The 22,240-nt window shown below is 38.0% G+C and overlaps 1 protein-coding gene across 1 annotated transcript; it reads left to right on the top strand.

The window, feature by feature from the left end:
• The first annotated feature begins 1,744 nt into the window (after positions 1 to 1,744).
• Positions 1,745 to 15,496, top strand: LOC127979401 (ephrin-A1). Its single transcript, XM_052584814.1, has 5 exons — positions 1,745 to 2,022; positions 12,513 to 12,808; positions 13,596 to 13,661; positions 13,762 to 13,851; positions 14,093 to 15,496. The coding sequence occupies exons 1-5, from the start codon at positions 1,925 to 1,927 to the stop codon at positions 14,215 to 14,217; spliced, it is 675 nt and encodes a 224-aa protein (XP_052440774.1). The 5' UTR covers positions 1,745 to 1,924; the 3' UTR covers positions 14,218 to 15,496.
• Positions 15,497 to 22,240: the final 6,744 nt, after the last annotated feature.

The following is a 22,240-nucleotide window of genomic DNA, read 5'->3' as shown; positions in this document are numbered from 1 at the left end:
AGTCTATGATACTGGGAGTTTTTCATTATATAATGCCATTTTGACAGTGATGTAAAACAAACAGAACTTATAGATCTCAAAATAAAATTTTAAGACTGCATGCAAAACAAAAATATACCGAATATGAACAATGACCATTTGTTTCTAGGTTTATGTATTGTTTTACCATTTTTTTATCAATTATACATGATCTACAACACTATCAAATCAAGTCCAATTAGAGGCAAAGTTTTATCAAACTAAAGAGGAGGCTTGAAAAGGAACTGACACGCCATAAAACATGATTTAAGAGTACATGTCAAAAAGGAAAGAAAGAAGGAGCAGTGAAAGAAACACTAACACTGACACGTGACTGAAGGGGTTTACACAAGTTTATTGGTTAGGTTACGTAAGAGCAAAATGTAAATATTATATATTTTAACTATACCTTTAATATATTGACAGAGCATTATAAACTGATCCTTAAAAAATCTTAAGGTGTCCTGGGGAAAAAAAAGATAACAAGTATTGAAATTAAAAGATTAAAGATCTTGCCTGAGCTTTATAAAGTTACTACCCATAATTTTTTTAAATGTTTCTATTTGTTGGTGGGTTGAGTAGATGCTGGTTTTGTCTCAATTTTAAAAGGAGAGATAGAGGAGACTTGAGCCCCACGATTTGCTCCATGAGAGGTGCATGAATTATGCATTAGCATTCAGCAGAAGTAACTGGTGTTTTGACAAGAGTGCTAAAACGCCTGCTGGCTCTTCTTGAATCTGTCAACAGACAGTGTGTATTGTGCAATACACAGTCAAGAGTGTGTATGTGTGATAGTGAGCAAGTGGGACTACACTGAAGATGCTAGATGCACACTAGACATTTACTAGAATAAAAATTATTTCCTAAATAACAACAGACAGCAAACAGCAGATTTTTTGTTTGTTTGTTTTTAACATTATATTTTATCTAAATCTGAATATACATACTTATAGTATGCAAAAAGCAGCATGTCTTGGATGTTCAAATGCACAGTGTTTTTAACACCAAGATGACCTGCATGTATGTAAAAATGTACTTCCATTCCATGTTTAAGAAGAACTTCATCAAATTCAGCACATATTCTGAAAGTAGATATGCTTATCACCTCATATGATTTTCTATTAGGAGCATGTCATTTGTTTGACTATTCTCTGATAAATCAATTGTGTGTATTAATCTGATTCATCAAATACCCTTTTTAATTGTATAAGATACAGAGAATAAAGACAGACCAAACTGGACTGACCAAAGACTAGTCATTGCATTTTGAGTCTGTTTGAAATTTTCAAAGCCTTGTTCTTTATATAAAAATAAAAAGTCATATTTAAAATAAAAGCTTTGTTGATTGGAGGAGATGAAAGCATTTATACCCTATGTGTAACATGGGGTCCTTTTAAGAAAGCTTTAGTTTGTACTTGGTACTTGTACTTTGACTGGCTGGGAGGGAATCGACACAAACTGTTTATTTTTAATCATATGATGTTCCATAACCATGTTGGATTTCTAAGTATAGTTCCTATTCGCAGTTTATTCGGAAAATATGTTAACAATCAATTCCCCAAACTCAGTATGAACTGCAATGCATCTGTACTGTAGAGGGCGATCGACTGCTTCTACGATGTGGGGAAGGACTCCTGTGTGCTGGTTGGATGTTGGAGCGTTGGGGCGTGGCTTGTGCGGAGGTCTCTCAACAAAACCAAAATGCGACGCGCATAAAGTTTCATTCAGTACTGACCAGAAAGATAACAGACACGGATATTTTGATTTATTGTCAATCTTTGTAGCGCTTAGTACAAACAGCATATTAGCATCTCAAAACAGCTTAGAGCTACAGGGCTGAAGAAGAAACTTTACCTATAGCTAGTTAATTTCTTCATTTGGATTGAATCACAGAGACTCTATAATAATGGATCTGATGTGGCTTTTATACATCGCAGCGAGTATCTGCCCTTTGCTCGCCTCTGCTGAGAGACACACTGTTTTCTGGAATAGTACCAACCCTAAGTAAGTCAGTTATTTGTTATTTATTATATTTTTACCATTCTTTAATTTTCCATTCAAATTAATATTGTGATGAGTATAAAATAATTTAGGCTACTCAACGCTGAAACGCTGCTAGTAAGGCTATTAGTACGTTTTTGCAAACTCTAGCATCATATGGCTTTTTTTCATAGTTGGAGTTAATTATTAAAACTTTTTTCTCTTTGTGTGAATGTTTCTTTGCATTTTTTACGGTTCTTATTTTATGGTGGGAGTAGGAGACTCGTGCTTGTTTACTTTGTGGCAGCGTTTTGACGTTGTGATGTTGTTACATCTTTACCTGTAACAGATTGCATAATTCAGACACTCTTATTGCTTCATAATCTGTTGCCATCACTTTATTTGTAGACTACATGTGATGCACAAATCTGCCTCTTAAGAAGAAGTGATGTTTGCTGGGTGTTTGCATGCTCGTTATCGTACACATCTTAACAGGAATAGTAGAAGTTATGGTTACGACCATATTGACCATAGTAAGCCCAACAGCAGTCCTGCCAAGTGGTGCTGTTAATTAATGTTGTGAAAATCCAAAAAGCTGAACAGAAAAATACGAGTAAATGTAATAATAAATACGAGGATGTGTTGAAAGTGTTGAATGTTGAGTAACTTTTCCGAATAAAACGCGCAGCGCAGAAAACTCAAATTGCCGATACGAGGAAGACTCGAACGAATCAGTTCTGGATCTTTATAATGATTCAGTTGAACCGACTCACCGATCGCTCGATGAATGGAAGAACTTTGTTTCAGGGGTGCTACTGCTATGTAAGGTGGTACAAGGTACAATTATTTTTTTTCGCGCTTTGGGAGAAATGTTATATGGCAAAACATAAACTGTAGCGCATGTAAATAAATACAGGAGTATTTAACTACTTTTTTTTTACATTTGTGTGTGGCCTTCTAAGAATAGTTTTGACTGATAATACAAAATAGGTCTACGTTAATAAAATTTGAAGAAAGAAAAAAATCATTTGAACCGGTTCACTGAAATGAACTGATTTGTTCAAATGAATCAAATGTATTAAGGCTAAACCTAACAAATACAATGTAGGATCATTCTCAATTACAGCAGATTTTGTCATCTCTGAACAATTGGTGTTAAAATTTCCAAGACCCCAAAGACAGTGAATTAGCAGAGAAACACTGATAACAAAATTAAAACTGATTAGACAGCACACATACACACACACACACACACACACACACACACACACACACACACACACACACATACATACATTTAACCCATCGACACTGCTTAAAACAATAAGCATTTGTTCCAGCAGATTTAATGATTACAGTACGTCAAAGTCCAAACAGCAGTGATCATTTTATTGCCTGTGTAATCAACATACTTGCTATTTTTATTCAATATCTTAATCTTTTCCTCTTTCTATATCTCCCTTTCTCTCTTTGGTCTAATCCTGTTTTCATAGAAATACTAGAGGGGATGGGGAGGTGCTTTTTTCGTGCACTTCTTTCTTTATGCATTTCAGCATTTTTCTGCACTTCTCTTTCTTTCTTTTTTTCTTTCTTTCTTTGCACGATACTTTTTTTTTGCAGTTCTGTGTTCATTTCTTTCTTTTAAATAATTCCACTAATGAAATACAGTCCCTAAGTGTATAAGGAGGTTGCGTTTATATGCATTGATTTCTCTGATACACAGGTCGACTGTGTGTGTGTGTGTGTGTTTGGGTGTGCATAAGTCTTGGGGGAAGGTTGAATTCAGGGTCGTCAGACCATTGCAGCTGAGCTTGTTTTTTTTTTTTTTTGTTTTTTTTTTTCAGCACGAGAGGTGATTCTGAGTCTGGTGGTGTAAGTGTGCATGTTTGAATTTGTTGGTGTATGTTTTTCATGTGCTTGCAGCTGCTTGCTGAAACACATGTGTTGTAGTGTTACTCACAGTCAATAGCTGATCAACTGGAAGGTGCGAGCTGATTAAGGAGTGTCCTGGTGAGCAGTTGTAATCCAACCCTTGTTTATGATTTACTGACTCACTCATATATTTATTAACTAAACTTCCTCTATTAAAGTCTTCACTCCCGTAGAGGGTGTTTTTCTCTGTGTTTAACCATTTGGAAGTACCACTAGTAATAGCTCACCCAAAATTAAAAAGTAAATTATTTATTCACCCTCATATAGTTGAAACCTATAAGTGAAAATAAGTAGTGCATCATTAACCTATCATAAAAGAGCTCCAAACAGCTATAATCCAAGATTTCTGACGTCACATGGTAGTCTTGTGTGAGGAACAGACTGAGTCATTCTTCACTGAAAATGGTGATATACACCCTAGCTTCCTTCTCATGAAAGTTCGAGAGACACACACAAAGTCCAATTCATGAACGAATCATTCAAGTGGAACATTTTCAATGAAACCTTTTCTGTCAGATTCGATCATGAATCTCATACTTCCCGAATCAATGATCTGGTTTGTCACTACATGAAAGTCAGGAATTTTGGAATATAGCACAAATGAATCAGTTTTATTATATTTTATTTATGCCTTGCGAAAGCAAACATTTATTGTAATTGTACAGCAAAGAGTAGCTTGCCCATTATTTACTATTCCTCCTTTTATGTTCCACATAAGGGGGAAAAAAAAGTTTTGGTTTTGGAACAACATGAGAGTGAGTAAATGATGACTGGGTGAACTAATCATTTAATATCACTTATGGATTCTAAAACTTTTCTGTAATTGTTGCTGTTGTTATTTTATCAGCACTCAAAGGCTTATAGAGATTTCTTCTCTTTCTTTGGCCTCTCTTTCCTACCTGTTCTTCCCAAACCTCCTCCCTTTCCTCTGGCTGTGTGCCCCGTACCGCATGGTTAACTGGCACAAAGTTCAACCTCTCCTCTGCTCTTTTTCTTTAACTCTTTCCCTTGATCGTTTTGCTCTTCCCCTCTCCCATCAGTACCCCAAAACCCTCCGACCTCCTCACATTTTTGTTTCTTCTCCGCTTGTCCGCGATCACCCCATTGTGTTACTGTTTCACCCTGCAAAAAGGCCTTTTACATGGTTTAATTCTGCCAGAAATGGGGCTTTCTTGGTTTTCTACCCAAAATGTCCCATTCACTGGTGTTTTTTTTTCTTCTTCCATGGAACAGGGCTTTTTTTGCTTGTGGGGTTTTGCCAGCTAAGTGCTTTTTTGTTATACGTTCCAGCCAAATTAGCACGCTCCCACAGCAGATCTGCAGGGGAACAAAACCAGGGGCTAGTGTGACCAATCGCAGGCCAGAGTTCACTGCTGAAATGAAGTGGCATTCATGCAGTGTGTCTGTCACTGTGCGTGTCTGTAAATGTGTGCGGAGAGGAGAAGTGGATATAGAAACCGGTGATAAAGTGCCATTTTGCTTTTGTCTGCATGTCACTTAGCATTAAACTCATCAGATCTTTGCGTGCATGTTCGCTGACAGTGAGAGAGTGAGTGATGAAGTGCCATTCACTCTATGTAGCCTGTCACTCTTTCTGGTGGTCTTCAAATAGGGAGGCCACCACTCGAGCCCACCTCTCTCCCGATCTCCCGTCTGGCTTCTCCCTCGTTCCCTCTACCTTTTATCTCAGCCATAGACGCCAGCGCTTTTCATCCTTTTATTCAGTTCCTGTCCTTATTTCCTTTCCCTCTGTGAAAGAAGTAAGAAAAAGAGGTGTTAGATTTTTTTCCTTGCCTTTCTTTATTGGGTTTGGCAGTCATTACCTCCAGAGCCTGTCTCACTCCCCTTTTCTCATCCCTTTCACCTTCTCTATGGCTATTCCGTCCATTCCCTGAATCCGAATTCTGGCGATATCTGCAGAATTCAAATAGCCGTCATTCACAAAGCTCTACAGATTCCCACCCATAAAGAGTTTGTTTTTCATCTGGTTTAGTACACATTTCAATTTAAAGGATTAGTTCACTCAAAAATGAAAATTGGCCTCGTGTTGTTCTGAATTCAAAAGACTTCAATTAATCTTTAAAACAGAAATTAAGATCAAGCAAGTGCCATATTTGATCAACTCTTTGTATGTTTGTCAATCAGTGTTTATGTGTGAATAAAAGTCTAAATTAAATCTGTTCATCACATAATGATCTGAAAATAATCAGCTTGATTAATTATGTTGACTTTTTATGAAATTTTCGAAAGCTCAAAATGTTAAATAATTTGACTTCCTAAATGGAAGGACAGAAATCTTCATATATATTCCATAAAAAAATAAAAGATGAACAGAAGTCGTATGGATTTAGAACGACTATCTCTTTAAGACATTTTTAAGCTATATAAACCCATTCCACAGAATTGACCTCTTCATTGCCTTCATCCCTTTTCCAGATTGTAATCAGCTCTTTATCTTTAGTCTTGTGAATTGAATTTGGCTCTTTTTTGCCGATTGCTGACCCATGATAATCTTCTCCAGCAGTCCTTGTTCATTTAAGCTCCTACATACAGTCCTATCGGCCTGAAGTGTTTTCTTTATATAATGTGTGAAATGTGTGATATTTGTCGGATCCTAAGAGATTTACCGTATTGCGATTTCCAGACATGAGTGAGAAAGTGAACTCTGGCCAAAGGTTGAGGAGACGGTCTTTTCCCTCATCAAGCGTGAGTTTCCTGGCCAAGTGTTTTCCCGGGAAAACGGCACATCCTGCGCGTACAATAAACAATACCTTTCTCACACACTTGCGCACGCAAGCGGGCCACATCTTACACAAGTCTCAGATACACACTTCCTTGTACGCACGCATACTCTGTAAATTATTATTCTCACGAGTTAAAGGGCTTGCGAAAGTGGTCGTTTTGTCTACGGCTCACTCTAGGGAAATAAACACGTGCCTACGCGCCCATCTCGCATTTGTCACTCATTGCTTCAATCGCACTTTGTTTCAAATATGATTTGTTAATAACAATTTCAGTAAACCAGTTATCTTTCTGTTTTATCATGTCTTTGACTGCCTCAGAATTCCCAGAATTGTTCCTTCATTCCTCCCCCAGCCCCTTCACCTCAGTTTTAACATCTTTGATGTTTAATCCATTCCTCTCATATTTAAGAACACAGATCGATCTTTTAAAAGGTATTTATCAGCACTTTACAATCACACGCTATATATTTGTCAGGGATGTGCTGTTAAGTTTGTGTGCGTGTATTTGTTGATCTTGTTTTCACAGTCTTAACCCCATGTGGTTTTGTCTCCGCACTCTCGTTGTTTGTACTGTTCTTGAATGGACTGGTTTTTTAGATGAAGGTCTATTCCCACGACGCATTGCACGCATTTTATTACGGGACGTGCGAGAGGCCCCTCCCCTTGCAGGATGCCTTTTTCCTAAACAATGCTAGGAACTACTGAAGCCATTTTCATAGCGATATGAGTCGCCTTGTGTACTTCTCATTTCCCTTTACACCGAGTGCTCTCATGTTTCTTATTTATGTAATTCGTTTATCTTTGAGAGGACATCGGAGCTGAGCAGAACCGGTTGGTATAGTTGACCGGTCAGGTCTGTAATTAGTTTGACAGATTGGACAAACAAGGAGTTAGATGGCTATTTCCTAAATCAGCTCTTAAGACACTGTATGAATTAAGAGTTTAAAAATGTAGCTTTTGATATTATACATAGCTTAGATGGTCTTAATAAAAAAAAAATGAAGGGACACAAACATTGCATTTCTGAGTAGATCTTTATCACACACCACCATTTCTTCACAAAAGAGGAATGAGTTCAGTCATTTGAGAAAGCAAATCTGACAACTTGATCAATGGTGCTGAGGGACAAAAGATTGAGCGGTTTGAAGGGAAAGAAAAAGATTGATGGGGATAAGATGTATGTAAACAAGATATATTGAAAAACCCCAGTGTGGCATATTGTCACAAATGGAGGAACCGGTCGGATTTGGTTGCCGTGGCAATCGCAAAGGGACAGAGTTAGTGTCCACAAGCGTAGGTCACTAACCAACAAGCCTCGAATTCCAGCGAGCTGCTCTCTGATTGGTTGAGAATGCCCTGAGGGCGGGGCTACCGGGAGAATGAATGGGGGATCAGACAGGCTTATTGAGTGCTGAGAGACGAACCGAGAGAGTGGACAGAGATGGATGGATCGAAGAAAAGATGAAAGAGTGGGTCTGGTCCGAGTCAGGGCGAGGACAAGCATAAGAGCGGCCCGCTCTGGTTTATCAAAGGATTCCTCGCTTTTTTTCCATTCTTTGCATTCTTTATCTCTCTTACACCTGCACAGTACAAAAGTTTTTTTGTGTGTGTGAAAATATAGGCAAAATCTTCCTTTCCAGGCTGAACCACCTCTCCTTTTTCCTTCTATCGCTCTCTTTCTGTCTCCCTCCAGCCTTTGTTGCATTTCCAACCAAACCACTGCACTGTAACGCTCCAACAGTGTTTCAGAACAATAAAAGAGCTTGCTATGGGCACCTCATCTCTCTCTCTTTCTGCTTGCGTTTAAACTGAATGAGGCCCCTGGCCCCTCGGCAACCTATGCTGGGTAATCCCGAGCACAGAGCAGCCGATGATCCTGCAGCAACTGCATTCCGAACCAGTCACCCAGAACAACGCCGCCTGCATTAGCGCTGAATTAAAACGACTGGGGCTAATGACATAGTCGTTTAAACCAGCGAACGCAGGTGTGCGGGTGAGAGTGAAGGATGGATATTTAAACAGATGCAGGGGCAGAATTTCATTAATTACCGTTTAGACTGTAGTATCAGGTGGTAAAAGCTACAAACGATCACAGATCAAATGACAGGGACCTATTGTTGGAGCGTGTGTGTGTGTGTTTGTGTGTGTGTGGGTGGGCGTTTAAATACCTCAGATCTTCCCTTTTTAACAGGTGAATATTGGAAGAATGTTTTCTAGTTTAGTCTAGTATTAACCAACTTCCCTGTATCTGTGTGTTAGTGTGTGTCTGCACTGCTGACTCCGAGTATTTCCTCACCCTCTCACCCCCCGCTGATTGCCCCAACCCCTTTCTCTGAGCGCCGACATTCCAGCAAGTGATAGAGTGTTGAAATGAGAGAGGGAGAGGGAGGAGAGACTAACTGATAGACAGACTTAGAGGGGCTAAAAAAGAACAACAAAAACAAAACTTTGAACTAAAGATTAAGAGACTTGAGATTAACCCAGTCACCCATTTGGCATTAAGTCAATTCTTCCTACTGAGCTTTCCACTGATATTTACTGGAAGATGAATTCAGGATGAAAAACTTCAGCTATTCATATTTTACGGTAAGCACGGATATGACTCACAAGCACCCACATTCTTTATCTGCCAGGTTTCACGTTCATAAATCAAACACAGAGTTCATTCATTCTCACTTTTATTTACTCAAGTGAAAGAGATAAGGATGAAACTGGGGTGTCATTTTTTTTATATTAATTTATTTTGATATTTTCTATATATATATATATATATATATATATATATATATATATATATATATATATATATATATATATATATATATATATATATATATATATATATGTATATGGGTGGAATATTTTGTTTGTTATTACTATTTGTTTATTCCGTTTTAAGTATTATCTTTTATTTTAACAATGTATCACTGCTTTGACAATATAGTAGTACTACTAAAATGATTATACTAATAGAAAAAATATAATACTAATAAAGCATAGATAATAATAATAAAGCATAGTCATTTGCAATATTAAAACTGAGATGTCGAGAACATTTTTAATATTTCAGCTGTTAAACCTTAATACCATTATGGAGCCTGATCTGAAGTCTGGAACTAAAAATCAGAGGACAAAACAGAAAGCCTAAATGATTTAGGTTCATCTATGGATGATCAATTTGAAGTCTGGCCCAGTATTTGTGATTAATGATGCAAGAATGAGCAAATGGCACTACTGTATGAATAAAGGCATTGATAAAGTAACTGTAGCGTTTGAAAGGACACTGACATGGGGAGCACCCGCTGACCCCTGTATTGAGACGGGGTCCTTCCCCCACTGCTTTCTCCCACCCTCCCCACTGACTCCCAGCCCCCGGGGGCTGAGGGGGGAGCAGCAAAATTGCCCCCCTCTGGGACCACTTTAATTCCAGTCTTTGTGTTTTAATTGCCCCCCCTCCTGTCCCCCTTTTGATGAACACATTGGGGCCATACCACAAACAGATTTTAATCAGGGCTTTAACAGGGTGTGTGTGTGCTGGTGTGCCAGATGACTGCTCCCAAGCATCTGGTTACAGCAGTTAAAGAATGTGAGACATGTAAATTATTATTGGTGGTGAGGTATATTTGCTTCATTCATCAAACAAAGATGCGGCAGTGTGTGACTCCCGTACACAGCCTCCAGAGAATTGAAGTGTGTGACTGGGAGTGCTAAGTTTGACTTTAAGTGTAGCTCTATGTGTGTGTGTTTGGATCAGCAGTGAGTGAAAGCAGCAGGCCACTTTAAAGGGCTATGTGTGTGTGCAAGACTAGAAGAGGTCTGGAGCCAGATCGTCTGTCCTAAGACCAAGGGGTCCCCCCACCAACAAACAAGAAAAAGAGAGAACGAGACAGACTTTGGAGACTTTGATCATCGAGCAGACGTGTGGATGTTGTCACACACCGACCGAAACACCCACTCTGGGAAATATAGCTACTGCTGTTTCCAGCAGACAAGGAGGAAAGCTGAAATTCTCCAGAAGTTAGGAGCATTAGGAGCATTTAGGCCCTTGAGAGGTTTGTGTTCCAATATTTCAGTGTCAACTGATACTTAACTCCATTAGCAAGAGTATTACACTTTCGAAAGAAAATCTGAGTGGTGATTGCTTGAGCAAGACCCACTACCATAACGCTAGGGTGTTCTGGGTGGTGGCCAAGGTGTTGCTATGTGGTTGTTAGGGCCTTCTAGACAACTACAAGGGCATTTTTTGTTGATAACTTACTAGTCCAAGTGAAGAGAGTCCATCCACAAGTCTTTATGATATTCTAGAAATGGCTTCTTGGTTTACTCCTTTATAATAAGTAACCTTTCTTGGTAAATTGAAAGTTTTTGAAATTGAAATGAAATGAAATTATTATTTTTTTATTAACTATTTTTGTGAATGCATGTTATTGATCTCATTGTGAACAATTAAACAATGCATGTTAGAATCTTGAATCAAAAACTCCTCTCTGGTGACATATGCATGAATTCTCTAATCATTTAGTCCACTTAAACCCTTTTTTATTTTTCAGTCAAGTGCAAGCTTGTGACAACAATTGAACTGAACCAAGTATCCTTTTGGATGTACATCAAAAAATGAAAGAAATTATCGCTCACTTTTTTCCGCTCCTTTTAATCGCAACTTTAAGGGCTAGCAAGCCTTAACAAGGATCACTAATAAAACTTGAACTTTAATAGCAAATTTCAGACTACATTTTTAAACAAATCAGTTTTAGAGCACAAACCTGATCACCATCCAAAAATTTGTGCCCGGGGAACCCAAAAAGTTTTTATAGCTTATCTTAGACCTGCCTGATATTAAGTTCGTAATAAAAAAAAGTCTGAACCTGAGCCGACCTCAGAAGCGAACATATGGAAGCTAAAGTGGCATACGATGATAGACGGATGCATAAATAAGTCGAGAGCATTCTTTCTACCTCTGGCATTCTTCTATCATTGGGCAGCACATAAACAGAGATAGCATACTGCCAGAAGAGCTACAGGAGCAGAACCAAGAATGAAGCAAATGCTGGCGAGAGGTAGGGCGTGGAGAGGAGCAGACAGGCAGACTGTCTCCGTCGCCTCCCTCCATATGTCAAATGAAAGAGAGAAGTGTGGCGTAGACAGAGTGTGTATGACTCCGTCAACTGGAGTGCATGTGTTTATCTGTAATGAGTAAGGGAGTGTTTACCAAGCACAGATTTATTTCTCCATTTGTGTTTGTGAGGGTGAGCGTGTTTCTGCAGATAGTCAATAATCATCAACTGGTGATGCAACCTGACAGATTGCTAATGTCTTCGCGTAAATAAGACTCTGCTCTCATAAGGCAAACAAGATCAATACGTTGCACACATTCACGCCAACACATCCATGTTCCTGTCGACTCTGACCTGTTCTCTGACTACGGACAGCGTGTGGTTCGATCAGTGAACCGATGTTCAGAATAATCTATATTCATGCATCTGTCTGGGCACTTCTTCTACAAAGAAATCAACATACTCATCTGTCTTTCCATTGTTCACATTTTTTTGTCTTTTCTTCCCTGCCGTCGTCCCTTTGTGATTTGCCGTCTGGTCGTCTTTGAGATGGTATTGTAGATCAATGCAAGTGCAATTGAAAACGTGATTGCATCAGGCTTGGCATTCAAGTCAGACGTTCCGTGAAAGTTCTCTGAATGAAGAATTCTTTTCACAGATGGGATGGACATGGAGTTTTTCTCATTTTCTGCAGATCTATAGTGCTAGTTGGTGTTGTCTCATGGTCTTGTTATTTTGCGTTATCTATATTTTAATACAAAGTATTTATCACTCATTCTTTCAGGTTCCAACGGAACAGCTATGCGGTTGAGGTACGCCTGAATGACTACCTGGACATCGTTTGCCCTCACTACCCACTGGGTGAAGTGCCATCACAGGACGCTGAGCGCTATGTGCTCTATATGGTGGAACGTGAAGACTATGACTCCTGCCGCCCACAATCCTACGACCAGATGCGCTGGGAATGCGGCCACCCTTTTGCCGCACACGCGCCCGAGAAGTTCTCTGAGAAGTTCCAACGCTTCACGCCATTTACTCTGGGAAAAGAGTTCCGACAGGGCGAGAGCTACTACTACATCTGTGAGTACAGGCCTAAGCTATGAATGTAACATTTATGGTTGATCATTTTGAAGGATGGTTAGGGGTGGAAATGCTTTTGAACATCTGAAAACCCGTTATAGATTTATTGCCCCACAAACCATGCACTGAATGTTAAGTCTATGAGTCATATTTGAGCCCTCCTTTTGCACAACAGTAATGAATACATTTCATTTCATGTTGTGGACTGCTAAACTGGCAGCAAAACCGCTACGTGTCTTTCTGGCATCTCCATGGGCTATCCGTGGGGAGTCGGAAACACAAGGAGCACAATCCAGCCAGCATGTGGACTTGAATATGGAGGTCTAGAATTAACAATGGCAAAATTCGACAACCCAATTTAGACCCTTTAGACCCTAAAAAATCGAATTGTGCAAACATTGTGCAGTCGAAGGTGGAGCGTTTCATGGATAAAAATGCATGAGGTCTGTTTTGACTGTGTGGAAAGATCAATGTCAAATGCAGATACAGAAAAACTAAATCCAGTTTTCACTGTTGCAGTTAAAGTGGATTTGCAGCTCTGACACACTGTGAACTCTAGTGGTAGTGTGTGCCTTAAAGAATCTGAGTACAGTTGCACCACTGTAATAAAAGAGATCAGACACAGGTCACAGGTCCAGATGGCTGCTAAAGAGACTACTACATGTCTAACACTATTAACCTCCTTTCTAATTAGCCTTACCTGTCTGCTACTCATTTACTTATTTAACTCTCTCTATACTTTTATCTCCCTCAATCCTGATGGTCTTCGTTTTTTTTTGCTTTATAGCCAAACCACTGCACCACCACGGACAGGAGTGTCTGAGACTGAGAGTGGACGTAGTTGCCAGTGATGGTGAGTATCGCCACCCTGGTGGTGTGTAGGTGAATTGGCAGGTCTTAAAACTGCAGATTTCAGTTGATCTGTGTATTTACTGGTGTTTGTTTCCATTCAGGTTCTCAAGAAGCCAGGGTCAGCACAGGAGGCGGAACCAAGGTGGGCACAGGGGGAGGAGCTCACACACCGTCTAATCGGTTACCAGCAGGTACGGTCGCGCCAATTGAGTTTTTACTGTATTTTTGATTAAATAAATTCAGCCTTGTTTAGCATAAGAGAATAAAATAAAATTAAAATATAAATGTTTGTAACAATATAAATATATATAATATATTTCAGTAAAATGAAAAACTAAACATGAAAAATGCATACATCATGGTCTCTGGCCTTGTCATTGTATACCATCTACAACTACTAATAACAAAGTATTTATTGCTTCGCTGTTACAGATGATCCTGTTGTGGCTCTTCCTGAAGTACAGAAAAGCATGCGGACAAACTCCGCCATGTCCGTAGCATCCTGGACTGTTCTCACAACTCTACTCCCCATTTTATTATTGCTGGTCTTACAGTGAGATGAACATTGGACTAAATGACACATACAAAAGACTATAATGACGGCAGCCTGTGTTGATGGAAGCACACAGGGGTAGCTCTTTACATCCCAGTGCTGGCCACTGGGAGACGTGTACAGGAAGTGGAGTGCTCTCACACCGCTGTTGCTGGTGGAGAATCGTAACTGGAATAAAAGGGCTTTGACCTTTTGAACACTTCTAAAGAAACAAAACAAGACGTCAGTATTTTTCTGGAAATAATGTTCATGCAAAGGGATTCCCTTATCCATTTTTTGTTCCTCATATTAACGCCGGACTACACAAAACCAGGATAAGAACCAACTGAAACAGTAATGAAGGATTTTAATTAGCACGTACTTCAAATATGGACAACCCGTTTATTCGAGTGTCATAATGAGGGGACGCAAGCCAAGAATGAGCCAAAGACCTCAACGAAGGAGCAGAGCGATCAAACCATTTATTGTTTTCTCCTGTTTTGTTGATCCAGAGAAATAATTGAGTTTCGTATTAATTTATGTAGCATCAGCTCAGAGGGTTTTATTCTCACGATTTTCTCATGATTTTACAAGACTGTGTGCTGTACCTGGATTTAACCTGGAAATGCAGCACAGAACACACACAAAACCCTTTCCCACTGAAATGGTGCTGGTTCCTGTGACGGGACGTCTGAAGAAATAAATAGAGTATGTCAGACTGAGGGCCGGCACCCTTTCAGCGGAAAACGGGGGCATCCGATACTGTTTACCAGACCCACTGAAACACTTCCATTCACAAATGCTGTGTTGTTTTTGTACATTCCTTGTTTAAAGAGTTTGTAAATTATTAGTTGTGCTGCAGAACAAATTATTGTATATAGTGAGCAAAAATGTTTACTGTGTGATGAATGAGAATGAGACGTGAGAGAGGAGCAACTCTTTGGATTTCTGATTATGTAAGATAAAAGAGAGGATGAAATTCAGAGGCGATGTGATAGTCTGTCCCGGGACGGTGGTACCCTGAGCATTTAAACTGCCAAGCACAATCAATGAAAAGTGCAGACACACACACACACATCTCAAATGGACAACTGGAAGGCAAAGAGTTTTATCACAGAAATCAACTTAAGTAATTTTTGATTTGTTGATTTGTATCGGTAATTGGACAATACTAAATAATGCAAAATATTAATGATGTTAATTATATATATTACTTACCCAAATTATATGGATTATGGGGGTATATGGGGTTGCCCATGTCCAATAAAAAACAATATGATTTAAAAAAAAAAAAAAAAGCAAAACACAAATTAATGTTAGAAAATGAGACACTTAAAATCATTAAATTGCAATATATATACACAGTATGTAATGCAATTTAATAATAGCAAATTATTTAATTTATACCATTTATCTTTACCTATTATTTAATACAAATTCTCAAAATTAGCCACTGTTATTGTCTTATAAATCTCAAAATGACTAGATATCTGCTGATTACTTCACCTGCATGATATATCAGTCTGTTACTACAATGTAAGTCTGCGATTTTTGTTTTAATCTACATATACTACACTACCAGGAACTGTTTGTGTGGGGAAACTGAACCGGGGTTATAATTTGAGAAGGACAGACGTTTCTAACACTAATCCACTAAAGCACTATGAACAGCAGCACATACTGTATGTACACTGACTCTGACATGATGGAGCTGTCTGAGCTCAATTCCAGGCAGTTGTTTGTTCGTATACAAATAACATTAGATCACTACCATTCTTTTTTTGACTTCATTTTTTTCCTCATATTCTTATTTTGTACATTTATTGTGTAAAATGTATATTATGTATATAAAGAGGATTATATAAAAAAAAAGAGACCTTTGATTAAAAAAAAAAAAAAAACTAAAAACAAACAGTTAATGTGAAGATTCTTATGTGAAAATAAATGATATTTTTAGAAAATGCGACTGTCGCCAACCTTGTATTTTTTTTTGCAGAGATGTGATGTCATTTCCTGTGACATTCACACAGTTGTCCTGCTTGTATTTATTTAGTGAATACAAAACAATGTTGTATTGGTATTCCTTCCTTTTGCCAACCGTGTCTCTTACTTTATTGTATATTTTGCTCACTCAGCATCATAGACCAGAACTATATGAGCTCATTTAAGACAATGATAATTCCCAAGCCGAGTGAAAGCACATATTGTCCTGTCTGTGTGTCAATAGGGTGAAGGATTTTGTCTCTCAGGGTTTATGTTTCACTGGTGACAGGAAAAAGATCACAATGGTCGGAGGTCAGAGGCATCAGTTTGACCATGTTTGTGTGATCCAGGAGGATAACGCACAGGTGTGACTCTTCCCTTTGTTTTCTGCCTAAACTTGGGCTTTTGCCAGATGGCTCAGTAAACATATGCACACCTCTTCTGTTACTGTCTTCCATTTTAGAAGATCTCATTCAGTTCATTCCTGTCTTTCAAACATTTTTGTGTTGACTGTGTGCTTCAAGCTCAAAACAGTATTAAATAGCCTATTGTTATATGGTTTTAAATTTAGTTTCAGTTTTAATGATAACCCTGTCTTTAATAATTGACATCTGTCCTACACTTATGTGGAATATTTTGTACGTTTTTAATGTTTAGTATTAATAACTAATAAGAATCAACATTTTGTCAACTAGCTACCCTCTACTAAATGAGAGATTCATTTAATCAATTTTGCAACCCATTTTTTTCATTATAAACATTTCATCTGAGATTTGAATGTATATTACTATTGTTATAAAATGACAAATCCACAAAAAAATTAATTAAAAAAAAGAGTTGCAAATTTTGTAAATATCACAGAAAATTGATAGGATAAAAAAAAAGATAAAATGGTTTATCTCAACACATTCTGAAGTTAAAACTTCTCTATTTTATGGAGCAATAGATGAAAAAAAAACGTTTTTTCAGGTAGTATTTTATACCCTCCTCATGTATAGTACATTCCAGCATGACCTTTTCTTTCACACCTTCTTTCGTTTTATTTACCTATCATTGTCTCCGTCTCATTCTGTGCGGCAGCATCTCATTTTCTCCCTCTCTCTTCATTTCTTTCAGCCTCGGTTCTTCGTTTACCTTCCCTAAAGCTCTCTCTTTTTTCTCTCTCCGTCTCTCTGTCTGTCTCTGTCTCCTACACACTATTGTTCCTCCCTTCCTCCTGCTCATCTCCAGAGGCCTTTCTTTTCTTCTTTCTTCTTTTTTATGGTCTGTGACCGTAAAAGCAGCTGTCTCACTGCAGCTCACACCCTGACCGTGTGTTTTCAGAGCTTTGACCCTCCGACTGTAAATCAGCCCCTCTCTTAACCGTTTGACCTCCTCAAGAGTTTAGGGAGTTTAAAAGGAATAAGTGGCACTTCACTAGAGGACTTTTGCTTTAAATAGTCATTATTGCTAAGGAGAAACCACAGAGAGTCAGTCAAATGAGCGACAAAAGAACAGGAGCCGTATGAAAAATGATGTCTGAAGACAAAGAGTTCAGTATGATGCGGAAAAAGGACATCTGTTTATGAACAGATAGCAGAAAAGTTTGTAAAAAACAGTAACAAAATACTAGGGGAAATTGTTATTTTTATATATATCTTGGTCCTGGAAAATTCTAAATAATTAATGAGTAATATGTAAGTTTTTATTGTATTAATACAAATTATAACTCATTTTGTCTTGCTGTATAGACTTCCATTGCAAGTGCATTACTGCAAATGCAATTTTCACTTTACAAACTGAACGGAGGAGTCAAAATAGTTTTCTGTTATTAATGGGCGGAATGTATTTCCACAAATCTTTTTCATTTTAAAAAATGAACTGCACTTGAATTGAATGAACTTCAACTGGAGTGTCAAAGAGACTTAAAAAAAACAAGAGGCCAAGATCTCTCCCTCCTTCCTGCATATTATTCATCTCACATCTGGAAAAAATGTTGGCCCTTTCTTATCAGCTTTTAATATGTCCTGAAAATTGAGAATGTTACTTCTGCATTTTTCTATTTTCAAGATAAAGCGTTCAGTTGGTCCTGCACATCTGTTTTTGAGCTGATGATAAATATGTTAAGCTTTGTCCTTGAGCTACAAATACGCATTGTGAGAGGGTCTGCATTCACACACACACACACACACACAACTTTGATCAAGAAATATGCTTAGCATCTTTTATCCTTGCGCAAGTTGAGACAAATACTGTGGCTTTGTATCCCATTTCTGTTACTCATCTGATAAAATGTGCTGTAAAAGACAAAGAGCATTCATTAGATGATAACACAATTCATTTAAAATGATGGGGCTGTATAGTCACAACAGGAGGCTTGGATCAAAGCCACATAATGTAACAGTATATGCTGAAATCAATACAGGCTGTTCATGTATGCGTTTTGTCTAATATCACATTTGCTTCTCCTCATATTCAGTCATCGGCGCAGGAAGCAGGTTGGAGAACAGCAGCTACTTGTCTGGACGCAGCATGGGCATCATGTGGAGAGAAATATGACACAAGTCTTCCTCAGACAGCATATGTCTCATACTGTTATCCAACATGAACGGGGGTTGGAGAAACTGTACAGAAATGAATGATGACATTAATGTGTAGGCAGAGAACAGGAGCTCTTTATAAAGGTATGTATTTATGTGTATTTTAAAGCATATATATCCATATACGATTCATATATGTATTAACGATTGATGAGATTTTTAAACCATTATTGTTGCTTGAATGGGCATTTGAACAATCAATTGAAATCAGCTTAAAACTTTGTACAACAAAAAATTATTTTAGTTCCTCAGTGTTAAAGCCTCACTAAATATCACGTCGAGAAATTGGGAAATCAGCTTTCGGACCACATTTGGCCTGAAAAGCAGACGGCTCCGTGAACCCTGAGTAAACATGGGACACTTCCAACAAGATGTGGTTCCTAAAACAAAGACAATAACATTATGATGTCTCTGTGAGTACTGGGTAAAACCTGGATTTCTTATGTTTTTTTTTTTTTTTGTTTTTTTTTTTTTATTCATTGGGGATTGAGCACAAGCGAATATTTTGATGTATTTTAAAAAAATAATAATAATACTCCATTTTCACTGCTGAATGGGTTATCCTATTTCAAAGACACAAAGCCAAACCCAGAGATATACTATACCAGTCCAACAATATCAGAAAAATGAATACATAAACCCCATAATTATTTTCAAGCCATTTAAACAACAAAGACTGTCATGCAGCTTCTCAGAATGGGGTCGGGGACCGCTGCATCTAGAATTAAGCTCTGCTTGATGGATTGCGCATAAATTCTTGTTCAGACAATGAAAATGTGATTGAATTTCAAGCTATGCTTGCCAAAAATTTCAGAAGAAATCAACCTCGATACAGCTTTCAAAAGCACAGACCACCCTACTTAGTTTGATACAACCCATTTTCATACAGAGCTGCTGATTTCAGACATCTGTTCAACCGTTCATTATGCAGTTTTGAAAAAAAAATGTAATAAAGATTTCGGTTTAAGAGGTGAAAATGAGTCACTCAGGCCAGAACCATAAACACTAGTAAGATTTTGATCGGGCAGTGTAATAAGCTACTGAGTCAAACATGTTACACAAACTCTTGCGGTGAACACCAACTGAAGTTAGCCATTTTATAGGAGTTATTATCTTCTACATACTCTTAGATGGTCTCTACTGGTTTCTGTCCGAATAAAGGCATAGTTGGATATAGACTTCTGTGTCACGGAGAAAGAAAGCTGTGAGTGTTTCACGGCCTTGGATTCTTGGACAAACACACCTTGCTAGCACATGTTACCAAAACAGTGAGCTAATTAGCTTAAACAATAAGGTTTACTTTCACTGACGCACATACCTTCAAAGGAGCTGAAGATTTCAGGCATTAATCTACACTTCCACTCATTTTTCCATTCGTATTTATTTTAACAAGGCTCTAGAGAAAGTTTGGCAGCTGGCACTCCAGATAGGATTTCTCTTTGTTCATATGCTGGCAGCACACTACTCTGACATTTTTTGACATTTTAGGCCATTCAGACGCTTGGTGTGCGTGAGGTTTCGCTGAATGTCATTTCAAGTCGACAGAGAATCATAAATTAATGCTATTTACATTATTGATTCACATTCCTAGTTCTAGTGTGTATGATTCGTCAGTGCATGCTATTCTAAAGGGAAAATAATGTTAGTCTTTGTAATCTTTGTAATCAAAACGTAATAACTCAGAAATTAATTTTTTGCCGGACATAACTTTGGATTGACATGCTATTGGAAAATGTTAACGGATAGCCAAATTGATTTTTTTTTTTTTTTCGTAGCCACTGTCCTCTAAATTTGCCACAAGATGCCTAAATACTTAAACACTGTATGTACTATTTACTTTATACAAATATGCAGAATTAGAGAATATAATTTATTTAGTAATATATTTTATTTGTAGGCTATATTTTATTTACTTAAAACACCTATGTGAATGTATAATTATTAATGTTAAATTTGTATATATTTTATTAAATTAAACACCATTTTATAATCAAATAAAACAACAACATTCCAACTTTTCTCTTCTTAAGCATCCAGATCCGTTTTTGGGTCACTGTTGGTTTGAGTTTGGACCATGTATTCAATCTAAATGAGGAACATACAGTTCATTCTCCCAACAATAACAGACCAGAAGAAGTATCACGTTGCATAACAGACAAATGTGAAGTATGGGGCATAAAGGTCTCTTGACGTACAACAGCAGCATGACCTGTCTTATATTTCACAAAATGTGGCGTCTCTAACCCCTAAAGGCAGTTGAAACAGGTCAGCTGAGACAAATGTGCTTGTTTTTAAAGCCACGTTGCACAAAATCTTGTGTTCAGTGATTCTTGAAAACCAATAATGAAAATAACTACCATTCATTTTGTTTACTAGCATCTATTTGTTGAACAATTTCTTAAAGTAATGGTTCACGCAAAAAAAATATATATACTCACCCTCATGTCTTTAAATCTGTAGTTTTATTCCTCAATCGAACACTAAAGGGAATGCATGTTTGTTTTTCACTTGTTTGCTTTAAACATGCCCTGGCTAACAATTTCAGAGAGATTCATTGATCAGGACCAGAAAATCGTCGTGGAGAAGAAAGCAAAGCCTGCAATTTTCTCTTTCTTCTCAATAATGGGTCATTGAATCAGATCACCGAATCTTTCTTAATCCCAGCACAGAGAGTCATATTCAAAACTCTGCAAGAGAAAACATTTGCTTAGCTTCTCGGCATACTGCATCTCAAAGCATAAACATGGTGTTAATCATTCTGTGGTTTCAGGAGAAAATGCTGATGCTGTTCTCTCATATGCTACTATGGGTTTTGTGAAAAACAGGCCTAAACTAACATCAGCTTGTAAGAGACTGCAGGGGGTGACATCAGAGATTTGAACAGGTGCCAATCAGCAGTCAGGCGGAGCAAGAAAACTGCAAACTTATGAAAAAACTACTTTTTTCTACAAACAGGTATAGGCCTGTTCACAGGGCCATTGAAGAGGCCTAAAAAATGAAGGTTACAAGAGCCTACTTTAAGCTTGAAGAGAACGAATGAGCTTTCCTTGCCAAAAACAGCAGATTAATTCAGCACTATATACAGCGCCCGTGTGCACTTAGTGGCTTTGGGATTAGTGTTTTAAGAGCCAACACATGGATGTGGATCACATTTCAGAATTTATATGCGCAGAAGTTCATTTTTTGAGATCAGAATCTAAGGAAGAGTACAGCGGAGCAAAAATTAAACACAGTTGAGAATGAATCACTCTGTATTTTGTATCAAACATTAATTTTCATCATGGAATGTCTGAGGAAATGCAAAAAATGCTGAACTATGGAATGGTGCGCACACATGATGGCTTTTAACACTGTGTTTAACCCCAGGTAAAGGTAGGACTAAGTGTCCCACTTGTAATTTAGAAGCGGGGGTAACGACGCTTTTTACCTGGGGTTAATAAAGCAGCTCTTTTCTGGCGTTAACCCTACATTGCTGTGCCAAACTCA

The sequence above is a fragment of the Carassius gibelio genome, chromosome B19 (assembly GCF_023724105.1).
Source record: "Carassius gibelio isolate Cgi1373 ecotype wild population from Czech Republic chromosome B19, carGib1.2-hapl.c, whole genome shotgun sequence".
NCBI classification, from domain to species: Eukaryota; Metazoa; Chordata; class Actinopteri; order Cypriniformes; family Cyprinidae; genus Carassius; species Carassius gibelio.
This window is presented reverse-complemented; position numbering and strand designations above follow the sequence as displayed.